General features: G+C 44.1%; 1 protein-coding gene across 1 annotated transcript in view; it reads left to right on the top strand.

Moving 5' to 3' along the window:
* Positions 1 to 14,062: 14,062 nt before the first annotated feature.
* LOC311223410 (glypican-5-like) overlaps positions 14,063 to 21,879 on the top strand; it is a gene marked incomplete at its 5' end in the record, with an annotated part of 177,236 nt that continues 169,419 nt past the window's right edge. Inside the window, one exon of the mRNA XM_084308198.1 lies at positions 14,063 to 14,092. Coding sequence (XP_084164324.1) covers positions 14,063 to 14,092 — 30 coding nt within the window. The remainder of the gene's footprint in view (positions 14,093 to 21,879) is intronic.

The raw sequence follows: 21,879 nt of genomic DNA, 5'->3' as shown, positions 1-21,879 counted from the left end.
ACCACCATGATGTTGATACTGACCATGTAGCATACAGTGCTTCTTCACAACCTAATTAGCCCCATCTGCCAGATCAGGACCTTTTCCTGATATGTTCATGTTACGAGTTGGGTAGGTGTGTTGGTCCCAGACGCAGTGCAGAATGGATAGACGAGAGACAGGTGTTAATTCTCAAACAAAGGTTACTGTTTTATTTTGTCGAACATGAAAGACGGTGAGCAAAAAAGGGGAGAGTAATAATAATAATAATACATTTTACATATAAAGCGCTTTTCAAGAACCCAAAGACGCTGATAATGAGCAAAACAAATCAACAGAGAAACAAAGAACCACAGGGAATAAGCAACAGTATGAATATGCAGGACATACAACCACGGGTAACAAGTAACAGATACAGAGTCCAGTAGGGGAACAGTCAGGGAAGAAAGAAAACCGAGGGGAGGGGGGAGGGCAGGAGAGGGAGAGAAAGTAGGGAAGGGGAAAGGGAGGTGGTAGGTTGGAGGAGGGTGGTTATGGGTAGGGAAGGTTGTATGCTTGGGAGAACAGGTAGGTTTTGAGTCGGGATTTAAAGGTGGAGAGTGAGGGAGAGTATCGGACAGTCTGAGGGAGGGTGTTCCAAAGTCTGGGTGCAGCTCGTGAAAAAGACCGGTCACCAAAACTTTTAAGTTTGGATGACGGGACAGTGAGGGAAGCAGTGGAAGAGGACCGGAGGGAACGGGTAGGGCGGTAAGGGAGAAGGAGGTCAGTCAGGTAGGGGGGGCCAGGCTATGGAGGGCTTTGAAGGTGAGGAGTAGTGTTTTGAAGTTGATGCGTTCCTTGATCGGGAGCCAGTGGAGGGAGTGGAGGACAGGAGTGATGTGTTCATGGGACCGGGTGTTAGTGAGGAGGCGGGCGGCTGAGTTCTGGACCATCTGCAGTTTATGGAGGGAGCGGGAGGTGATGCCAGTGAGGAGGGAGTTGCAATAGTCAAGGCGGGAGGAGATGAAGGCATGTATGAGGGATTCAGCAGCAGGGGGAGAGGCAGTGACGAATTTTGGCAATGTTGCAGAAGTGAAAGTATGATGATTTTACAATGGAGCGGACATGGGGGTCAAATGAGAGGGTGGGGTCGAGGATGACAGAGGTTGCACTGGAGATGGGAGTGGAGTTGGGAGGCAGCAATGCGTTCGAGTGTTTTAGAAAAGAAAGGGAGATTGGAGATGGGGCGGTAGTTGGAGAGGTTGGATGGGTCGAGGGTGGGTTTTTTGAGGACAGGGGTGACAGCGTGAGTTTATAGAGGGAGGGGACGTGGCCTAGGGATAGTGACTGGTTGAAAAGGGCGGTGAGGTGGGGGATGAGAGCAGGGAGGCATGCCTTGGTGAGAGTAGTGGGGAGGGGGTCAAGGGAGCAGGTTGTGGCCTTGGAGGTGGTCATGAGGTCCGTGATGAAGGAGGAGTCAACTGGGGCGAAGGCAGTGAAAGGGGTGGGAGGGATGGAGTCAGGTGGGGGGAAAATTATAGTGGGGGGGGGGGGGGGGGGGGGGAGGGTGGGCGAGTTGGCGATGCGGGCGGTCAGTGAGCTGTTGATTTGGGATATTTTGTTATTGAAGGAGAGGAGAAACTAGTTGCAGAGGTCAGGGGAGGAGAGTGAGTTATTGTCCGGGGGTTGTAGGAGTTTCTTGACAGTGGAGAAGAGGGTCCGGGGGTTTCGGTTGCTGCTGTTGATGGTGGTGGAGTAGTGGGCAGATTTGGCAGCTTGAAGTGCATCACGGTAGGAGGAGATGTGCTGTTTATGGAGGTCAGCGTGGATGGTGAGATGTTTTTTTTTATAGAGGCGTTCGAGTTGACGGCCGGTCTGCTTCATAGAGCGGAGTTCCGGGGGGTACCAGGGGCAGGAGGTGGTCATAGTTTTCAGGGGTGCCAGTGAGTCAAGGGAGTCAGAGAGAGTGGAGTTGAGCAGGAGGGCATAGTCGTCGGGGTTAGAGGGGGCGGAGTCAGGAGGAAATGCAGAGGATATGGACTGGGACAGGGTGAGAAGGTCAGTGGATTTTATGTTACGGAAAGAGATGGTGCGTTTTTTGGAGTGGTGGGGTGGGGGAAGGGGAGCAGATAAAAGGATGCAGTAGTGGTCAGAGAGTGGGAATGGGATAGCGTGAGGATTGGATATGGGTAGGGAGGCAGAGCAGACAAAGTCAAGTGTGTGGCCTTTGTTGTGGATGGGGAAGTTGATGTGCTGGGTGAGGCTAAAACAGTCAAGGAGGGAGAGGAAGTCAGAGTATTTGTCTCCAAAAAGAGGGAAAGCAAAGGGGAGAAATCAAGTCTCCAAAACAAAGCACAAACAATAAACTATGTAGAATAACTACTTTCCAAAATAATTATTGTCCAAATGTCGGGTTCCAATACGATGTCCTTTATATAGAAGCTTTCAGCGCACGCTACATTACAGTTCTTGTCATCAGTTCATTCACAAAAAAAAGCTTGCTCCAGTCGGCAACTTAATCACTATAAATGGACACAACTGGTTACTAGGTTACTAGGCGCAAGGCATTCTTGGACTTGTATTTCTACCAACTAATGTGGCGACTAATGTAAATAATAGTATCTCTTGGCTTTAATAAACAAACACTTTTCCAACCTTGCTTTCAAATGTAAACAATAATCGATATTAACCTTTATGAAATATAACTCAATATTAATCATGTAACCTGACCTATTAAGTTACAACAAACTAGGGCGGCTAGGTGGTGTAGTGGTCTAAGGCACTCGCCACCAGTGTGGAGACGCTAGGATTCGCGTGTTCGAATCCAGCTCTCCACATTGTTTTTCAGTTTGGCTGGTCGTCCGCAGTAATACACATTGGCCGTATTACGGGGAGGGAAAACTGAAGGGTGGGGATCGAACGTTGTGAACAAGCGACTCCTACAAGTCGGTTGGTGCGCCTGCGCAGTAGAATCAGGAAGTGTCGGGGGCAGCGTGAGCCTCCCACGCGTTACTCCTCGACACTGAGAGGTCGAGCTGCGCAGGTGAAAAGATGCGACTGCTGTTACCTCAAGTACCGGAGGGGACTTGTGCTATGTATGACTTAGTCCACATTGCAGCCGGCTTGTGGGAGGCAAGAAACAGCGTTCGTGACAGGGGAGGGTTGAATTGGATGATACGAAAATTGGGATGGGAGAAAAATATAGAAAAATGGGAGAAAAAGTGGATCAAAAAAAAAAAAGTTACAACAAACTCAACTATATATATAATAATGGGGAAAGCAAAGGGGAGAAAACGTTGTCTCCAAAACACATCATGAAATAAACATGACGGCTACATAAGCACTTAGTAAGTTACATAATCGAAAAGGCAAGACACGGCAATTCCTATACATGGCGAACAAACTTATCCTCCATGGCAAGGAGCGATAAAGCTTTGACAGAATGCATAGTAGTACTCACGGTAAGCTTCAGTGATCGACTGACGATCTGAATAGTAACCAGGAAGAACGAAGGTTATCCTATAACCCTAGTTACATGAGTTCTTGTGAGCGTTCTGCTCTGGTGGGATTTAACCTCATGACCTATACATCACTGAAAGCTTTTGCTACATGCACCTTCACTTGTCCGGCCACGCCTCTTATGGATATAAGCGAGGGGCGTGACCATGCTTCTTCCTTCCCGAGTCTTGACCTTCATTCGGAAGACAGTCAGGGGTCCTCAGTGAGTGAGGAGCAGAATGCTCACAAGAACTCATGTAACTAGGGGTTATGGGATAGTTATAGTTCTTGTATCTCGTATCTGCTCTGGTGGGACACAGGAACGGAGCAGGACACGGAGAGCCCGACAAATGCACCCACTGAGGTCCCCTTACAACAGGGGTGTTCAAACTTTTTTCAATGGGGGCCAAATTAGAAAATATGAAAACACCCAAGGGCCAACTACAGCTCCTATCATAATGTACTTTCGGACCATAATTAAGTCACGTACAAATGCATCGCATTTCAAAAATTTTATTTAACTATCATTAACACTTTGAGTGCCAGCGACAAGATTTATCGTTAGTTCATGCCAACCGTTGAGTGCCAGCGACGATAAATCTCGCTTTATTTTTTATTAGCGATTTGAATTCATATTTCATCAATCTAGTCTCACGTTAGTGCTGGAAACGCTCTCTGAGCTCCATTGGGAAAATACCGCCCCCTATCGTCTCTCCCTGTTGTACTGCACCCCATTGGATTAGACTGAATGAAACACATGGGGGGGCGGGGGGAAATCCAGCTTCCTCATTTTACTTATCGGGCAAGCCACCAAGAGGATCCAAGTAATTTCCGAGCCCCAAAACAGCGTGGAATACTATCCAGCGTTGGATCAATAAACGCGATCGATATTTGGAATGGCGATCAGGAATTGGAATAATCTTTTTGGAGAACATCTGATCTGAGGTAAGGAATCTATTTTACCAGTCTTAGGATAATCAGAACTTTTTTCACAGAGATATCAGCGTGCGCCATATGTGTGTGTGTGTGTGTGTGTGTGTGTGTGTGTGTGTGTGTGTGTGTGTGTGTGTGTGTGTGTGTGTGTGTGTGTGTGTGTGTGTGTGTGTGTGTGCGATCAGGAAATAAGAGATTTGATTTTTCAGCCCGCTTATATATAAGTACACATCGACTATCGATATATCTAGCGTTTATTTGAAAACGATTCATAAATAGGCTGAAAAATTACAAAGTTTTTTGTGTATTCCAGAATATTCCAGTAAAGAGCGTTTATCACAGAATCTTTATATTTTCCTGAAACTTTCAAAAAACAAGAGTTTTTCAAAATGGTATCAAACGGAAATGAACCGATTAAAAAACAATCCGTTTCGACAATGTTGACTGCAAACAAGTCATTGATAAGCGACGGCCAGATTAGACACATAGCCATAATTTAAGACATAGTTTATGCGTTTGCAAATATGAGAGCTCTATCATTGAAGTGGGTGGTGGCATTCAAGGGGGGTAAGGCACACCGCATGGCTGGCAATGAAAGTGTTAATATCAAATCAATAGTATTTTTTTCAGGTGTGCTGTGAACAAAACACAAATAACTCAGCCTTTTTTCAGCCTTATTTCACATTACCAAATGTAATCAGATGTGCAAAAAAAATAATAGCCTTTCTTTGACTGCTTCAGAATGAGACAACACAACGAACAAGGAATACTCTGGGAAATAGCCTGTTTACCCAGGTTAATACAATAAAAAATGTACAACTGAAATGTAAAAATGTCCCATAGGCTACTGTTTGAACACAACAAAGCCACAACCACTGGATTACAAGATTTACAGTACAATGACAATATCATTTTCTTTTTCAAATGACACCAGGTGTAGGTCTCTTACTGAACAATCAGTGTTTTCTCATCTCACCCACATCCAAGAGGGATCCTTAAAGTTCTGTGAAACTGAGAAACATCCCATGTAGGCTTCATTTTACTCACTCATATCACGCAGAAACGGCAAATGATCAATTTCACATGAGCGAGACATGCAACTCACTGAAACTAATGAGAGGGGTGAAACTGAGATCTGGACTGCAGTACGCGTGCAAGGTCTGGTTTGAGAGCAGTGGTTGAGATGCGCAAAATATCGAGCAGGTGGGAGTCAGTTAGTCTGGACCTTGTAATATCTTAATAGAAGAGACCGTGGTAGTGCTCAGTTGTGCTTTATTCACAGTTGGTATTAATCCAGGTAAACAGTGAAACCGCAGCCAGTCCCTCTGGCTGCTACCTTACTCTGACACAGAGCGCTCCGAGGCGCCCCTGGTTAACGTAACAGTAACCAATCATACGCAAGACACGTGACACAATAACATTAGGAGTTGTAGTCCTACACTACACTACACTCCTCCCCTACCCTGATTCCTGAGATTACAGATCTAATCTGTCTGGGGGTTTTGCATTTCGTTTTGGTCTACTACTTCCCCTGACCTGAGGACCATCAGGCCCTAGTATTACTCGCTCTTCCGTTTCAGGCTGTGGTAACTTAGTTGACACCATTTGATTCACATGTCTTTTACATACTTTGTTATGAACCTCAACCATGTATGTAACCGGGCCTAATGGCCTCACAACCTCCCATGAACCCACTTTTCTCCTTCCCCTCCCCCATAGTTTTTCACCAACACCCGCTGGTGAGGTTGGAATGATCGGACCCTCTTCTGCGGTCCCTCCGGGATCCGCTGTGTGCTCTGTTGTCCCGTCTCTGCACCGCTGGGCTGTATCAGCGACAGTCTCGTTCTCAGTTTCCGTCCCAAGAACAGTTCTGCCGGTGTTTTACCCGTCACACAATGGGGGGTGCTCCTGTAACAAAACAAAAAGTCTTGAATAGAGTGCTGCGTTGTGATACTCTGACTCTTTGCTTTTTCCGCGCCTTTTTCAGATTCTGCACCAGGCGCTCTGCAGCCCCATTAGAGGCAGGATGGTACGGCGGCGACCGTGTGTGTTTCATCCCATTGTTCCTGAGAAAGTCCTGAAATGTCCGTGACTGAAATGGGGGGCCATTGTCTGACACCAATTCCTCTGGCAGTCCATAGTTTGCGAAGAACCCCCTCAGAACCTCCACTGTTTTCTCCGCTGTCGTTGTCATCATCAATGACACTTCCGGCCACTTAGAGAAACTGTCTGTTAACACCATGAACTTATATTTGCCTTTGTCTGCAAAATCCACGTGGACCCTCTGCCACGGTCTCACTGCACCAGTCCATGCATGCACCGGAGCCGTCGGTGGTGTGTTCCTAGTCAGTTGACAAGGGTTACATGTGGCCACCAGGTTTTCAATGTCTCTGTCCAGGTTTGGCCACCAAAAATGGCTACGTGCTCTGGTCTTGATTCTCACTATACCCAGGTGATTGTCATGTAACTCTTTTAACATTTTTGACCTCAGTACGGGAGGAATGACCACTCTAAAACCCCACATCACACAATCACTCTCTACAGACAGTTCAGTACGTCTCACCCAGTATGGTTTTAGTTCCTCCTCTGTGACATGCTTAGGCCACCCTCTCTGTGTGAAATCTTTCACTGTTCTCATTACTGCATCACTCTTGGTGTGCTCTGCGATCTCTCTAGCAGAGATAGGGATCTCATCTAAGAACGAGACTCTGAAGTCCGGGCTACACTCTTGTGCCTCTGCCTGCATCGGTAACCTAGATAATGCATCCGCATTCCCATGTGTCAGGGCGGCCTTATACTGAATATCGTACTGGTAGGCTGCTAGAATTAGGGCCCATCTCTGCAGTCTTGCTGCTGCTAATGTGGGCACACCTGTCTTAGGTCCTAAGATCTTGACCAGTGGCTGATGGTCTGTACAGAGGGTACATTTTCGACCATACAAATATTCATGGACTTTTTTTACTCCAAAAATGATACTGAGGGCCTCCTTCTCTATTTGCGCATAATTTACCTCTGCCTTGGACAGGGTCCGTGAGGCATATGCTATTGGCTGCTCACTGCCATCTGGTAGCTTGTGACTGTGATATCACCGCCCCTATCCCGTATGGGGAAGCATCACAGGCCATTATCACTGGTAACTGGGGGTCAAAATGCGCTAGCACTGGTGCTGCTGTCAGCATCTTCTTGGTTCTCTCAAAAGCCTCTTGACGCTGCTTTGACCAGACCCATTCCTGTCCTTTCTGTAGTAGTTCTGTCATAGGTTTTATCTGAGTAGATAAAGAAGGCATGAATTTCCCATAGTAGATTAACAAAGACAGAAACGCCCTCAACTATGTGGTGTTTTCGGGCACAGGGGCCTTTTCGATGGCCTCCGTTTTCTCCTGAAGGGGGTGTAACCCCTGTGCATCTATGCGATGGCCCAAATAGCACACACTGTCCTGAAAGAAAGCACACTTTCCCTTGTTTACTCTCAGCCCATATTGATCCAACCTCTGCAGTACCCTTTCTAGGTTTTTCATATGACTGTCTGTGTCATTGCCTGTCACCAATATGTCGTCTAGAAAACAGACTACCCCATCTAACCCTTGCAGCACTTGATCCATTGTTCGTTGAAATATGGCTGGAGCGTTGGCTACCCCATAAGGCAAGCGATTGTATCTGTACAACCCTTTTGGTGTGTTGATTGTTAAGTATTTCTTGCTCTCCTCTTCTAATTCCATCTGCTGATATGCCTGTGTCAAATCTAGCTTTGTAAAGTGTTTCCCTCCTGCTAACTTGGCAAATAGGTCTTGTGTTCTGGGAAGAGGATATTAATCTACATCCAGAAATGGATTTACTGTTTCTTTGTAGTCCCCACATATGCGAACTGTGTTGTCTCTCTTTGGTATATTCACTATGGGTGCTGCCCACTCACTGTGTGGCACTGGAGAAATAACCCCTTTCTTCTCCAAGTCATCTAGCTGTTTGTTTACAGCTTCCCTCAAAGCATAAGGAACAGACCTGGCTTTGCAAAACCTAGGTTTTGCATGTGGGGACACATACATTTTAGCCTTAACCCCTGTCACTTTACCCAAACCATTGCCAAATACCTGCGTATATGTCTGACACAGGGACTCCACCGGATCCCCTATCCTGTTGACCTTAGACCAGTCTAGGTTTAATGGTCTTATCCAATTACGACCCATGAGTGCAGGACCCGCCCCCTGGCTACCACTAAGGGTAACTGCAACTTCTGTTCCCCACTCTCAACTGTGACCATTATCTTCCCCATTAGCTCCAATGGCTCATCTGTGTACGTTTTCAACTTAATCATACATGGAAGTAATGTTACATTTTTGAACTTGGCATGGTACATACTCTCTGATATGACTGACAACGCAGCACCTGTATCCACCTCCATACATATTTTCTGATCATTACATTTCACAAACACATTGTATGGTTTCTCATACTCACAATCCATATTAGGTCGGACTGTATACAGTCCCATTTGAGTCTGTTCCTCTGAACCGGACCCGTACTCTGCCTGTTCATGTTCAGTCTCTGAGATCTTGTTGACTCCTCCTCCTCGCCCGCCTCTGTGCTGGGCCGCGCGCGTTGCTCTCCCTCGCTGATCTTGTCCGTTGAATTGGCCCCTCTTCCTGCAAGCCCTCTCCAGATGCCCCGTCGTCTTGCAAAACCGACACTAGAAATCCTTGTAGCGACAATCTCCCGCCGAATGCCCTCTCCCGTTGCAGCGGTAACATTCCGACGCATTGCCGCTCCTCTGCTCTGTTTCTGCTCTCGGTGGTCGCTGTCCTCCCGTGGCGTCTTCACGTTGTCTTCACGTCATCTCCACTCTGTCGGTTCTGAACTGTGGCTCTGGCACAAACCTTTTCATGCTGACCACGGTGCATTCATAGTTGTTGGTGATCTCCAGCGTCTTGGTCCATGCTAGGACCCCGTCACAAGCTGCATTCAGCAGCTTACTGCGCAGATCGTTATTTGTGATACCGCAGATAAACTGGTCACGAAGCTGCTCTTCCATTGATGTTCCAAACGCACACCAAGAAGCCAATCCTTTCAATGCCGCCACATATTCCGTGAGCGATTCACCAGAGAGCTGTTTGCGATTTCTGAACGTATACCTCTCTGCTAGCACATTCTTCTTCGGTGAAAAATAGGCTCTCACTGCCGTTAACAAGTCCTTCAAGTCCACGTCGCCTGGCCTGTCCGGCGCCACCAAATCCTTGAGCAATGTAAACGTTTTAGCTCCTACCACGGAGAGAAACACAGCCCTTTGCCGGCCTGCCGCTATGTTGTTTGCGATGAAAAACTGCTGAAGTCTCTCTTCATAGGCTTCAAATGTCTCTATCGTCTCATCAAACACCAGTCCCGTTTCTAGACTGTACAGCGCCATTCCTTTTTGCACTTCCCCGCCACGAGTTCCAAGAGAAAAAAAACAACGTGGAAGCTAGCTTGACTATTATTCTTTCTTCGGCTACAAGCCTACAACCTCTATTTCCGAGGTGGAAACAAACGTGTGTTTTCCTTTATCCTCATCGCCACTGTAATATCTTAATAGAAGAGACCGTGGTAGTGCTCAGTTGTGCTTTATTCACAGTTGGTATTAATCCAGGTAAACAGTGAAACCGCAGCCAGTCCCTCTGGCTGCTACCTTACTCTGACACAGAGCGCTCCGAGGCGCCCCTGGTTAACGTAACAGTAACCAATCATACGCAAGACACATGACACAATAACTTTAGGAGTTGTAGTCCTATACTACACTACAGACCTCACTCGACTCTTGTTCAAGTTCAAAACAGAGAATGTCTGCTCACAAATATATGTAGAGCTAAACAAGCTCAGCATTCGCTTGGCAAATGTTCGCATTTCTGGGTATTTACCTTTATCCAGCTGTCGGTAAAAGTCCAGAAGTGAGAGATGCTGCTGTCGGCCTCGCAACTCATCGTTGCATTGCATGTCAATTAGCTCCAACTGCAGTTGATGCGGGACAGTGTCGGGGTCCGTGGAGAATGGAGATGAGAAAAGCAGCATGTCATTGTCCATACTGTAGCAAAAATATCCTGAAAGCGCCCGCTGAACTCTTCAGAAAGAGATGTAATGGCTGCTGAATACTTCCTCCTGGTTTGCGCACCAGAATTTCCAAGTGGAAAACTGTGCTGGACCTCACGCAGCGCAGGGAAATGTGAAGTGTTGGGCTCCATCTGTGACAGGTGTCTTTGGAATAGTTTGAGCTTGTTTCCAAAGGCCTTGATATGTGCGTAAAGCTGGCTCACGACGGCATCGTTCCCTTGTAGGCTGGTGTTTAGTGCATTCAGATGCTTTGTTATATCGACCAAGAAAGCAAAGTCTGACAGCCAGACTGGATCTGACAGTTCTTGCATAGGTTGTCTTTTATCGGCCAAAAATTGCCCAATTTCCTCCCTGAGAGAGAAAAAGCATTGCAACGCTGTCCCTCGGCTGAGCCATCTCACGTCATTGTAGTAAAGAGTCTCCATATTCTGCATCCATGTCCAGCAGGAACTGCTGGAATTGACGATGATTCAGTGCCTTGGAGCGAATGCAGTTTATGGTCTTTCCCACCGGTTTCATCACATGATCAAATTTAAGACATTTAGCGCAGAGCACCTGTTGGTGAATTAAACAGTGTAATTTCACTGCGCTGCCTCCCTGTTAGCTGACGTCGTTACATATTCGTGTTGCTAATCCCCTTTGATCACCAGCCATAGCTGGTGCGCCATCAGTAACAATTCCGCTGATTTTACTCCATGGAAGTTTCATGCCATCAACAGCTGAACAGAGAGAGTCAAATAAATACACTCCGGTTGTCTGGCCTTTTAGACCTCGGAGATCAAGCAGCTCTTCTGTTACAGTATGTTAGTTCAGGTCATTGTCAACTCCTCTCAAAAATATTAGTAACTGGGCAGTGTCAGACCTGTCTGTGCTTTCATTGAAACAACATCTAAATGCACTCCCTTGTCACCCACTTGTCTCTTAATGTCCGCTGATAATTCTTCAACTCTCCTGGCCACAGTGTTTCGAGCAAGACACATATTAGCAAACTCATGCTTCTTTTCGGGGCAAATGTTATCCACTGCCTTCATCACAGTCTTTAATAAACTCGCCTTCTGTAAAAGGTTTGCACTGTTTTGCAATTAACATAGCCACTTCACAGCTTGCTTTGGTGCTGTTTTCCTTTGAATCCCGAGCTTGCGTGAATGTCTGCTGTTGAGAAGCCAGGCACACTTCTAGCTTTATTAATTCTTCTCTCCGTTCGCTCCCTGTGAACTTGTCATGTGTGCTAGCATGGGTCTGATAATGTCTCTTCACATTGTATTATTTAAAGGGGACATGCATTGTTATTCCTTGCACTATTTGGGCAACTTTACACAATTCCTGTGAGTCTATGGAACACATATGTAGAAAAAAAATGTCATTGTTTTATATTTTTCATCAAGTACTCAAAAGCATAATTTTTCGACCTCAGGATTTCAGGCTGTCTGTGCTGGGCTCCGCCCATAAGCGCTTTGAGTGACAGTCACCCACACAGTCTGCGACTGGCACAGATATCCCTTTCCCCCTATCCCAGACCGGGATTAATTGGTTCAGAACGTGACAAATCGGTGCTCAGCTGGCACCGGAAAATAGTTGGTTTTTCCTCGCGAACCGTGACATCATCAGTGGGCGTGTCATATTCTAGGCTGTGAAGCCGAGTAGTAGCGAGTCAGCGCGCGAGCGCACACACAAAAGAATACACGCACACACATGCTGTATACGTTTGAAATGAATCGTTCCAGCAAAGTAGGCTTCTATTATTCGAATGACTTGTTTTAACACATTAAGGACCACGGTTTGCAGTGTAATATGGTTCTAGACGACCAGGGTTTGTAAACAAACCGATGTACTTTCTAACAGCTATATATACTTTATATTATTGCTATCTGTCCATTATCATTGTCACTTGAGTGCATAAACCGTGCCTTCATAATGGCTTAAAGAAAATAAAAATCCATCGGTTGGTTGTCATTTTATAGCGTCGTGAATATAAGCTTTATCGCAGTTTTCGTCTCGTCTTTTTTCTGGGAAGCTAGATATGAGGCTAAAGGCTAGTCACGTTATATCAAACGCCATTTCTGTTGTATATATACGAATGAAATAAAACAAACTGCTTAGCATCCGGACTATTACAGAGCATCTATGGATGAAATGGGGGCGGCGGGGGACGCCGATTAGTATTATTGATTAGCAATACAGTGTGCGTTCAAGTAGCCACATTCACTGATCGATCGCTTGCGTGTTACAACAATGTCCAATCCGGCTGTAATTTGGGTGAATAGTATCCTACCATCAGCCCATGTGATCGCCAGCAGCATTTCCCCATTATTCATCGGCATCTGGTAGATCGATATGTCCATTGGCTGATCATAAATCCCATTATTCCAGGCTGAAATCTGCGTTCCGAAACGTGATCAAATATGGAGGATGTTCGGCTGGGATCCAGGCTCATATGAAACGCCCTAGACAGTAAAAAAAATAATTTTCCCATTCGGCCTCAATGATACTACAGTGGAGCGATGGCGCCCCTAAGAGGATCTGGCCGGTATTGCATGTCACCGATTTAAATCTGACGGGTAAATCTGCAGAGCCGATCGGGGATCTTGATCCGTTTATTAATATGGAATAAAACAATAACAACTTGCCACGAGTTAACTCGTGGCTCTGGTCCACAACGGGTGGAATCGAAACACGAGTTAACTCGTGGACGGTCCTTAATGTGTTAATGGGTATCATATAGTAAGTAGTAAGTCCTACTGTAGAACATGACATATTAGCATGACATCTGATTTATTAATGCCAATAATGGGCGACAACCGCAATTGGCACTTGAAAAGTGTAAATGATGGATTAGTCAGTAGCAATTCATGATGCCCTGTTTAGCTCAGCTGGTTAGTGCGTTCCCTGCGGAGCGTATGGTGCCAGATTCAAATCTTGGTTCCCTTTTTTTTTTTTTTTTTGTAACGTTAATACATTTATCCACTCTGGTTGATAAGATAAGATATTCCTTTATTGATCCCCTTGGGGAAATTCAGGCATCATAGCAGCATGGGGGATGGGGGGGGGGGGGGGGGGGGGGGGGTACAGGTAGTAAAAACTACACAAGCAGTGTAAACAAATAAATCAATATAATTTACTATCTAACTAACTGAAATATACAGTATTCACAGTATCACAGTATTCACATAAGGTGCAGTATGCATAAGGTAGTGTTATTGTCCTTTTTGGGACACCAGAGTGGATACATTTATTAACGTTACAAAAAAGAAAAAAAAGGTAACCGAGATTTGAACCTGGCACCATACGCTCCACAGGCAGCTCACTAACCAGCTGAGCTAAACAGGGCATCATGAATTGCTACTGACTAATCCATCATTTACACTTTTCAAGTGCCAATTGCGGTTGTCGCCCATTATTGACATTAATAAATCAGATGTCATGCTAATATGTCATGTTCTACAATAGGACTTACTACTATATGATACCCATTAAAACAAGTCATTCGAATTCTAAATTTCCACTGTCTAAAGTGCGCTTGTAGCCAAACACTTCCGAATGAAAATATGAGGGAAGGAAGAAGCACGGTCACGCCCCTCGCTTATATCCATAAGCGGAAATGGGCGTGGCCGGACAAGTGAAGGTGCATGTAGCGAAAGCTTTCAGTGATGTATAGGTCATGAGGTTAAATCCCACCAGAGCAGAACGAGATACAAGAACGAAATGTTAAATATAAAGCCAACTTAACTATACACACCAGGTACCAATTAGTGCAATCAGGGCGGATAGACAGGTAATTACTATCGGGTAACACTAGGGCTTTTGCTCCCAGAGGAGAGCAAAACCCCAAACGTTACAGTTCATGCATATGATGAAGTGCGCATTAGTAAAGAACAGTTTTTCTGCTTTACAAGCTAATGTTTGTTAGTTAATGCCTCAATAATCTGCTTTTGCAATCTAGTTAGCAATTAAATTATCTAACAATAGTAAGACTTTGATTGATTGATTGACAATTTTATTAACAGATTGCAGAATGGGTACAATACAGTACGGCTCAATACACACAATTGTTAAGGGGATGCAGACCAGAGAAAGACTTTCGTCTTGTTTACATCAGGGTCCCCCATTTTCAATTCATAACAAACACACTTGTTATTGCTTGCTCTGCTATCTGGCTTAGCAGACATACAGTAGTAACCTATCTTTGCCTCCAAACTGCCCATTGCAAGCACAGTACAAAGATACTAGCATAGTGTGCTAGCCATGTCCTGGTCTGGCAGATGGGGCTAACCGGGTAGTGACACTTCTCAACTACACAAGCCTTCACGATGTTGAGTCTAACCATGTGTAGTACTTCTCAATTACACAAACCTCTATCATGTCTAGTCTAACCATGTGTAGTACTTCTCAGTTACATAAGTCTCCATGTGGAGTCTAACCATGTGTAGTACTTCTCAGTTACACACACCTCCATGATGTTGAGTCTATATGTGTAGTACTTCTCAGTTACACACACCTCCATGATGTTGAGTCTATATGTGTAGTACTTCTCAGTTACACACACCTCCATGATGTTGAGTCTATATGTGTAGTACTTCTCAGTTACACACACCTCCATGATGTTGAGTCTATATGTGTAGTACTTCTCAGTTACACACACCTCCATGATGTTGAGTCTATATGTGTAGTACTTCTCAGTTACATAAGCCTCCATGTCGAGTCTAACTATGTGTAGTACTTCTCAGTTACACAAACGTCCATGATGTCGAGTCTATATGTGTAGTACTTCTCAGTTACACAAACGTCCATGATGTCGAGTCTATCTATTTGTAGTACTTCTCAGTTACATAAGCCTCCATGTACTTCTCAGTTACAAACAGTGTTGGGACTAACGCGTTACAAAGTAACGCGTTACAGTAACAAAGTTACTTTTGGCGATAACTACTGTAGTACTCTAACGCATTACTTTTGAAATTTGAATGGTTCGTTACTGCGTTATTTGCGTTATATACTGCGTAGATTGATAGCGAGCGGTAGTGATTATTATTATTATTATTATTATTATTATTATTATTATTATTATTATTATTATTATTATTATTATTATTATTATTATTATTATTATTATTATTATTATTATTATTATTATTATTATCATTATTATCCCCGCTGTGCTGGGGGCGTGTTTTGTTTACTATTCCTGACTGATAATGGCAGTGCCCAGCTACTCGCGTATTTCTCTTTTGTCGAGCGAAAAGAAAATAACGTTTTAGTTATGTAATTTGTGTTTTGGCTCAAAGATACTGGAGTCTAACGTTAACTACCAGGACTCATCCAAATCCACTCGCCACCCGCGTAGAATGATACGAGGCGACACACAGCAAATGGGACGGAAAACTTTTCCCAACTACTTGGAGAGAGAATATACAGTACAACATGGAAATGAGATAAAGAAAATGTTTGAGGGGCTGCTGGACTAACGTTACATCTCGACAGACACTGGTGAGTGCAGTGATGTGAATGTAAATGAATGGAAACTCAAGTTGATCAATGGATTTTGACTACGAATCTGCCAGGGAATCTCATCAATACTAATCAAACAATATAAATATAGTCCTTTCATGCACAATTGATATCCTAACTATTCTAACGTTGCAATGCACGATTGATATCTTAAACAACGTTGCAAGACGGTTATAATGAAACGCTCCAGCGACATCAAGGCTGTTCCTTCAACCTAAGCAGCGATACAATTACGCACGGCACATTTCTTATTACGTCGGTAACACATTTGTGTTTGTGTCAGATTTGTGTTTGTATCTAGACCACATTGCTTAGCAGAGTTCAGTGATGTGAATGGAAACTGTCAAGTTGATCAACCGATTTTGAGTATCTGTAAGCCGGGCATGGAAGCAATCCTTTTTTTTTAAAGTAACTAAATAGTTACTTTTCACAGTAACGCATTACTTTTGGGTGTAAGTAACTAGTAAAGTAATGGAGTTACTTTTGAAATGAGTAACTAGTAAAGTAACTGAGTTACTATTTTTCAGTAACTAGCACAACACTGGTTACAAAACAGGGAGCTGAAGGATAAACTATTATTGATGGAACATTTGATTGCTTTGTTCTGCCTACGGCATCATCTAAACTCTGGGCAATTGTATCAAACAGATGTTAGTTTGAATGATGTTGTTGCTGTTGATTGTTAACAGCGGCTTGTAGTCTGTTCAATTGTTATTGTTGTTTGTGTGTATGTGTGTGTGTGTGTGTGTGTGTGTGTGTGTGTGTGTGTGTGTGTGTGTGTGTGTGTGTGTGTGTGTGTGTGTGTGTGTGTGTGTGTGTGTGTGTGGCCAGAAGAGATAGACAATCTGCTTTGAAGGAGGTAATTGGCTCCGATTCCTCTCACTGCTATCCAGTCACATACGTAGAATGGGAAGGAATAATCACATATATAAAATCTTTTCTCGCACTGGTATATGTTATTACAGGTCAGTGTTTTTGGCCTAGTGAGGTTATTGGCATATCAAAGTGGCAACTAAAACAGTCTTTTCACATTGAGAGGGAAGAATGAAAAAAAAGAAAAAAAGAAACAAAAAGTGAGTAAACTATTTAAAGTCCCAATGAAATGGCTAGCTGAATGCTATTTGATTCCACATATTCATGCGTTTCCTGTGAAAATAGGAAGTTATACAAGACAAGAAGCGTACTAGACCAAACAGGGGAACATGAAGGGGAAGAGGGAGACCGAGAGGGAGAGCAAGAGATGGATAACACAAAGGGACAGAGATACAATGAACAAACAGAAGGGGAGAGACAGAGCAGGTGAGCATATTCCATGTGCAGGTGAGGGGAATTATCCATGAACAGGTGGGGGGATAAATCCCTGCATAGGAGAGGGGAATAGTCCATGAACAGGTGGGGGGAGATGAGCAGGGCCAAGTGGGATGTTACACTAACACATGTGCAAGAGAAACAAAGGATCTGTCGCAACTTCGTCCTTCAACCAAGCTGCATGAACTGGAAGGGATGTTCTTTATTCACAGAATTAAAACCAAGGCGTTTCGGCAACATGTAACCCTGATGAAGGTATGTTGCCGAAACACCTTGGCTTTAATCATATGAATAAAGATCATTATTTTTTAGAACATCCATCGGATGCTGAATTGCTGCTGAATTTCTCTCCCTTTAAACTTCTAACACATAGGCTAACACATTTAAACACAGCTCCGCTGTTTCTTCTAGCAGTGTGTGTTTGGGGTCTGTCGTGGTAGTGTAGGCCATGTTCCAGATGACACACAAGAAGGCATTCTTTCTCATGTCTCATGTCTCAAAGTATCCCATGCATGTCGAAGTGTCAAAGTGACACTTAACCCCTAACTGCTTCCGATGAACAGGTTGGCACCTTGCATGGTTGCCTCTGCCGTCGGTGTGTGAATGTGTGAGTGAATGGGTAAAAATGTGAGGAACAAATTGTAAAGCCCTTTGGATAAAAGCGCTATATAAATGCACCATTTACCATTCCCAAATATCTCATTCTCCAATCCAACTCGACTGCCTCCCGGTGTCTTTTCAAGTTTGACATAATGTTTACATTCTTTCCCACTGGGCTGCCAAGCATACTTTCAATGTCTTCTGCATTCCTATTGGTCAATGTCTTCTGCGTTCCTATTGGTCAATGTCTTCTGCGTTCCTATTGGTGGCTCACTGGGATAGAGCCTTGACACTGCCAGATTTCATTAGGTTTTGTCCAGATCCTATAGGATGCTGTGAATTGGCTCCCATTTTGTCTGTCCACGATCCTGGCTCATACGACCCAAGGGTTTGTCCACATCTGGAACAATTTAATCGTACGGTCTAAGGATGGCCAAAATTCCACAGTCTCTGGAGGGATTAAGATGAAGACGAAGAGAACGTTAGCCCAGTGACTTTTGGCGGACAGCACAAATATTGTGTGCAAATATAGAAGAATCCACAGTGAAGGCCCAGCAGAAAAAACATGGCAAGAGATTCCTTATTACTTAATTATTCAGTTTTATGCTTGACATAAAGTTTTAATCCAAAAAGCATTGTCACTCATACTCCTAGCCACAGGTGGAGAGCAGGACGCTGTGGCACTAACCTGATTTGGACAGAGGGATTGGGGCAATAACTTTGATCAAACATAGCCTAAGCTACATGAATAGAATTGCCTTTTGTCACTCTAGTGTTTGGTATTTTTAAGGGTTTGCTTAACAGTTATGGTTAGTTTGGTAATGGTGTGGTTAACGTTAGAGTTTGGGTGAAGCTGTCGCAAAAGTGTGTCTCGGTAGTGTCGAGCAAAAGCACACCGGGTTTGATCCCCGGCAGGCGAACTTATTCAGTTAACCACAGAGACTACGGATAGCGCCAAGGGACATAAACAGTGAGTGGCAGGTTATCTGAGCGTGAACACGCACAGAGGTCATAGGACAGGCATGAGCATGTGACACCGGGGGCACGATATAGTTAAGCATTACATCACGCGCAGGAGTGGGTTGTGACAATTAGACCATGCCTAGGGGTGGTCGTTAGGCCCGAGGCGCAGCCGAGGGTTGTTAGACCCCCCTAGGCATGGTCTAATTGTCACAACCCACGACTACAAGTGGTGTAATGCTTTTATAAAACTGGCACATTCATCCAACCTTATTGCTATACAATAAACACACATTAATTGAAGATTTATTGAAAAAACCATCCGCCAGAAAAAGTAGTTCCCACAAAAAAAGAGAAGTTGCCTGCATGTGGAAGCAGCTCGGAAGTGCATCCAACTGTTCTCAGTAGGACATCCAACAAACTAACACATCCAACTGTCTCTCAACTAAGACATCCAACAAACTAAGACATCCAACTGTCTTTCACCTAGACATCCAACAAACTAACACATCCAACTTTTCTTTAGTTTTTAACCTACTTTCTATAGAACTTCATTCTTAGATGCTTCCATAAAAATTAGGTAAAACAAATTAAAAAAAGTTTTCTTTGCCCTATAGGAATAAAACGTTTTCTTTGTAGGGGGGGGGGGGGGGGGGGGGTTATTTGCCCTATAAGAGTTTTTTTTTTATAAACCTACTTTCTATAGAAGCAGCTGGGAGGTGCGCTGTTTTAAGTGAGCGTGGGTTATTGAATTGATTGATTGCTAATTGTATTACTGTCCGCCTTGTTTCCAACTGGTTAAGTTTAGGCCCTCTTTCAAAGTTGGTTAAGGTTAGAGTTTGGAATCAGGGCTGGTGGTCTATCGCCCTGCTCTAAAGACAAACTCTAACCTTAACCAACTTCGAAAGAGTGCCTAAACTTAACCAGTTGGAAACCAGGCGGACAGTAATAAAATTAGCAATCAATCAATCAATCAATCAATCAATTCAATAGTCCACACTCACTTAAAACAGCACACCTCCCAGCTGCTTCTATAGAAAGTAGGTAAACATTTTTTTTTTAATTATTATTATCAGCTAATTCTGATAATTCATTATACATTATATTGACTTCCTGTGCACCAACACTGCATGCTTCACAGAAGCTCTCGAGTGTTACACAGTCCCCACCAGGAGTCTGGGTTTCTCTGATTATTACTTTCTACGCCCCCCGTAATCATCTCCGACCTCAAAGAACGAGGTCAAGAAAGGCTGACGATTCTTTGTCGCTTAAACAAATCTTTAGAAAAGACAGATGACGAAATGCAATAAGTCCCGAGGATGAAATGATTAAAAATTTTCCAATCTCAGACTCAACACCTGCGAGAGTGGCAGCGAGAGAACAGTGCCAGATGCAAACCAAGTGTCCCTCTCGGGAAGAAGGATATGGATTATAAGGTTTTTGCCGCTGGTCCACGGAGACACAGGCAATCACACAACTGTTTCATATCCTCTTGTCGGTTGTGGTCGGCACTGCTCTTCTTAACTCACTGGAAGAATGTATGAGGACTATTTTTATCTGTGACACCTTTTAAGGAATAGGCCTATCGGAGGCCTCCTGAGAGTCTTAATATGGGACTGCAAACCTGCAACGTGTTGGAAGATGTGTTTCTGATAGCGGGTCTTCGCCTAAGCCGTATAGTGGAGATACAGTACATTACTTTCTGAACACAAGAGGGGTGGTGCGTGTGTGTGTGTGTGTGTGTGTGTGTGTGTGTGTGTGTGTGTGTGCGGGCACATGCATCTGTGTTGTGCATGTTTAATACCCCAGACATCACATTTGTCAAGGAAGACCAGAAAGTAGTGGTTCTCCTTGAGACTGGTTGTTCATTCAACCTTTATGTGGAGCAAGCCTTCATGGACAAACTAGCTAAGTATTATTCCATGGCCACACAAACGAGAAGCCTCGCCTCTGTAGGCTAATGATCATAAACGTCATGTTTTAGTGGCCTGAGGATTGTAGGCCTAGCGAGTGCCAAACATGTTTTGTTCTCTCTCTACTGTGATAGGTAGCCAGACGGTGTGGTGGAGAAGATGATCATTTTAATATGTCCAAGAGGCAATAAATGGACATTATGCAAGGACATTATGCACTCACACTCGATATGCACTCATAATTCAATATGCTTTAATTCAAGTGTAAGAATAGCAACTAAACTAGGCTCTTACAGCGGCTCAGGGGGTAGAGCAGACGTCTGGCAATCCAAAGGTTCCCAGTTCAATTCTGGCTCCTCTCGTGTCAAACTGCTCCCGATGGGCAGGTTGGCACCTTCCTGACTGGTCGCCTACACCGTCCGTGGGCGAATGTGCGAGTGAATGGGGGTGAATGTGAGGTGTGAGTTGTAAAGCGATTTGGATAAAATGCGCTATATAAATGCAGTCCGTTTAACTGGATCATATTTATAGTGTGGCCTGACACATTTTCATTGGGTAGAATTGGGCACAGATGGCTCTGATGTGCCTCTCCAGGCTGCTATTAATCACACAGTGGAGAACCAAGGAAAAGGGCTGCAATAGGTCATGAAGAGGGTTTTTTTTATGATAAATTATTGGGGCCAAAAACTTTTATACATAATTCTATTTTTTTAATGGATTTGTTTTAACCTATACATGATATTGATACATTTGTAACAACTATCTCACCGTTTCATAAATATAGCATAACGTTTGGAAATGTCATAGCTGTGACATAGCTGTTATGCATCTATGTGATTCTCCATGTAAATTGTAAATGGTGCATTTATATAGCACTTTTATACGGGAGGAGCGGGAATCGAACCGGGAACCTTTCCGATTACCAGACGACCACTTTACTTCCTGAGCCACTGTCGCCCCTATGTATAACAATGCTAACTTGTGCTAAACATATGACGTATATCATGCCAGTTAGGGTACCTCGTGTATACTGTTTACTTTTACTCTTACTCTAATAATTTAAAGAGATTGACTCCTTTCAGTGGGCTGTCACCTCTTTCTTTCCTGTCCAAGTCTTAATATGTCGTAATTT

The sequence above is a fragment of the Notolepis coatsorum genome (genome assembly GCF_963971535.1).
Source record: "Notolepis coatsorum genome assembly, chromosome: 1".
Classification (NCBI taxonomy): domain Eukaryota; kingdom Metazoa; phylum Chordata; class Actinopteri; order Aulopiformes; family Paralepididae; genus Notolepis; species Notolepis coatsorum.
The sequence above is the reverse complement of the archived record's forward strand: the minus strand, read 5'-3'. Positions and strand labels throughout refer to the sequence as shown.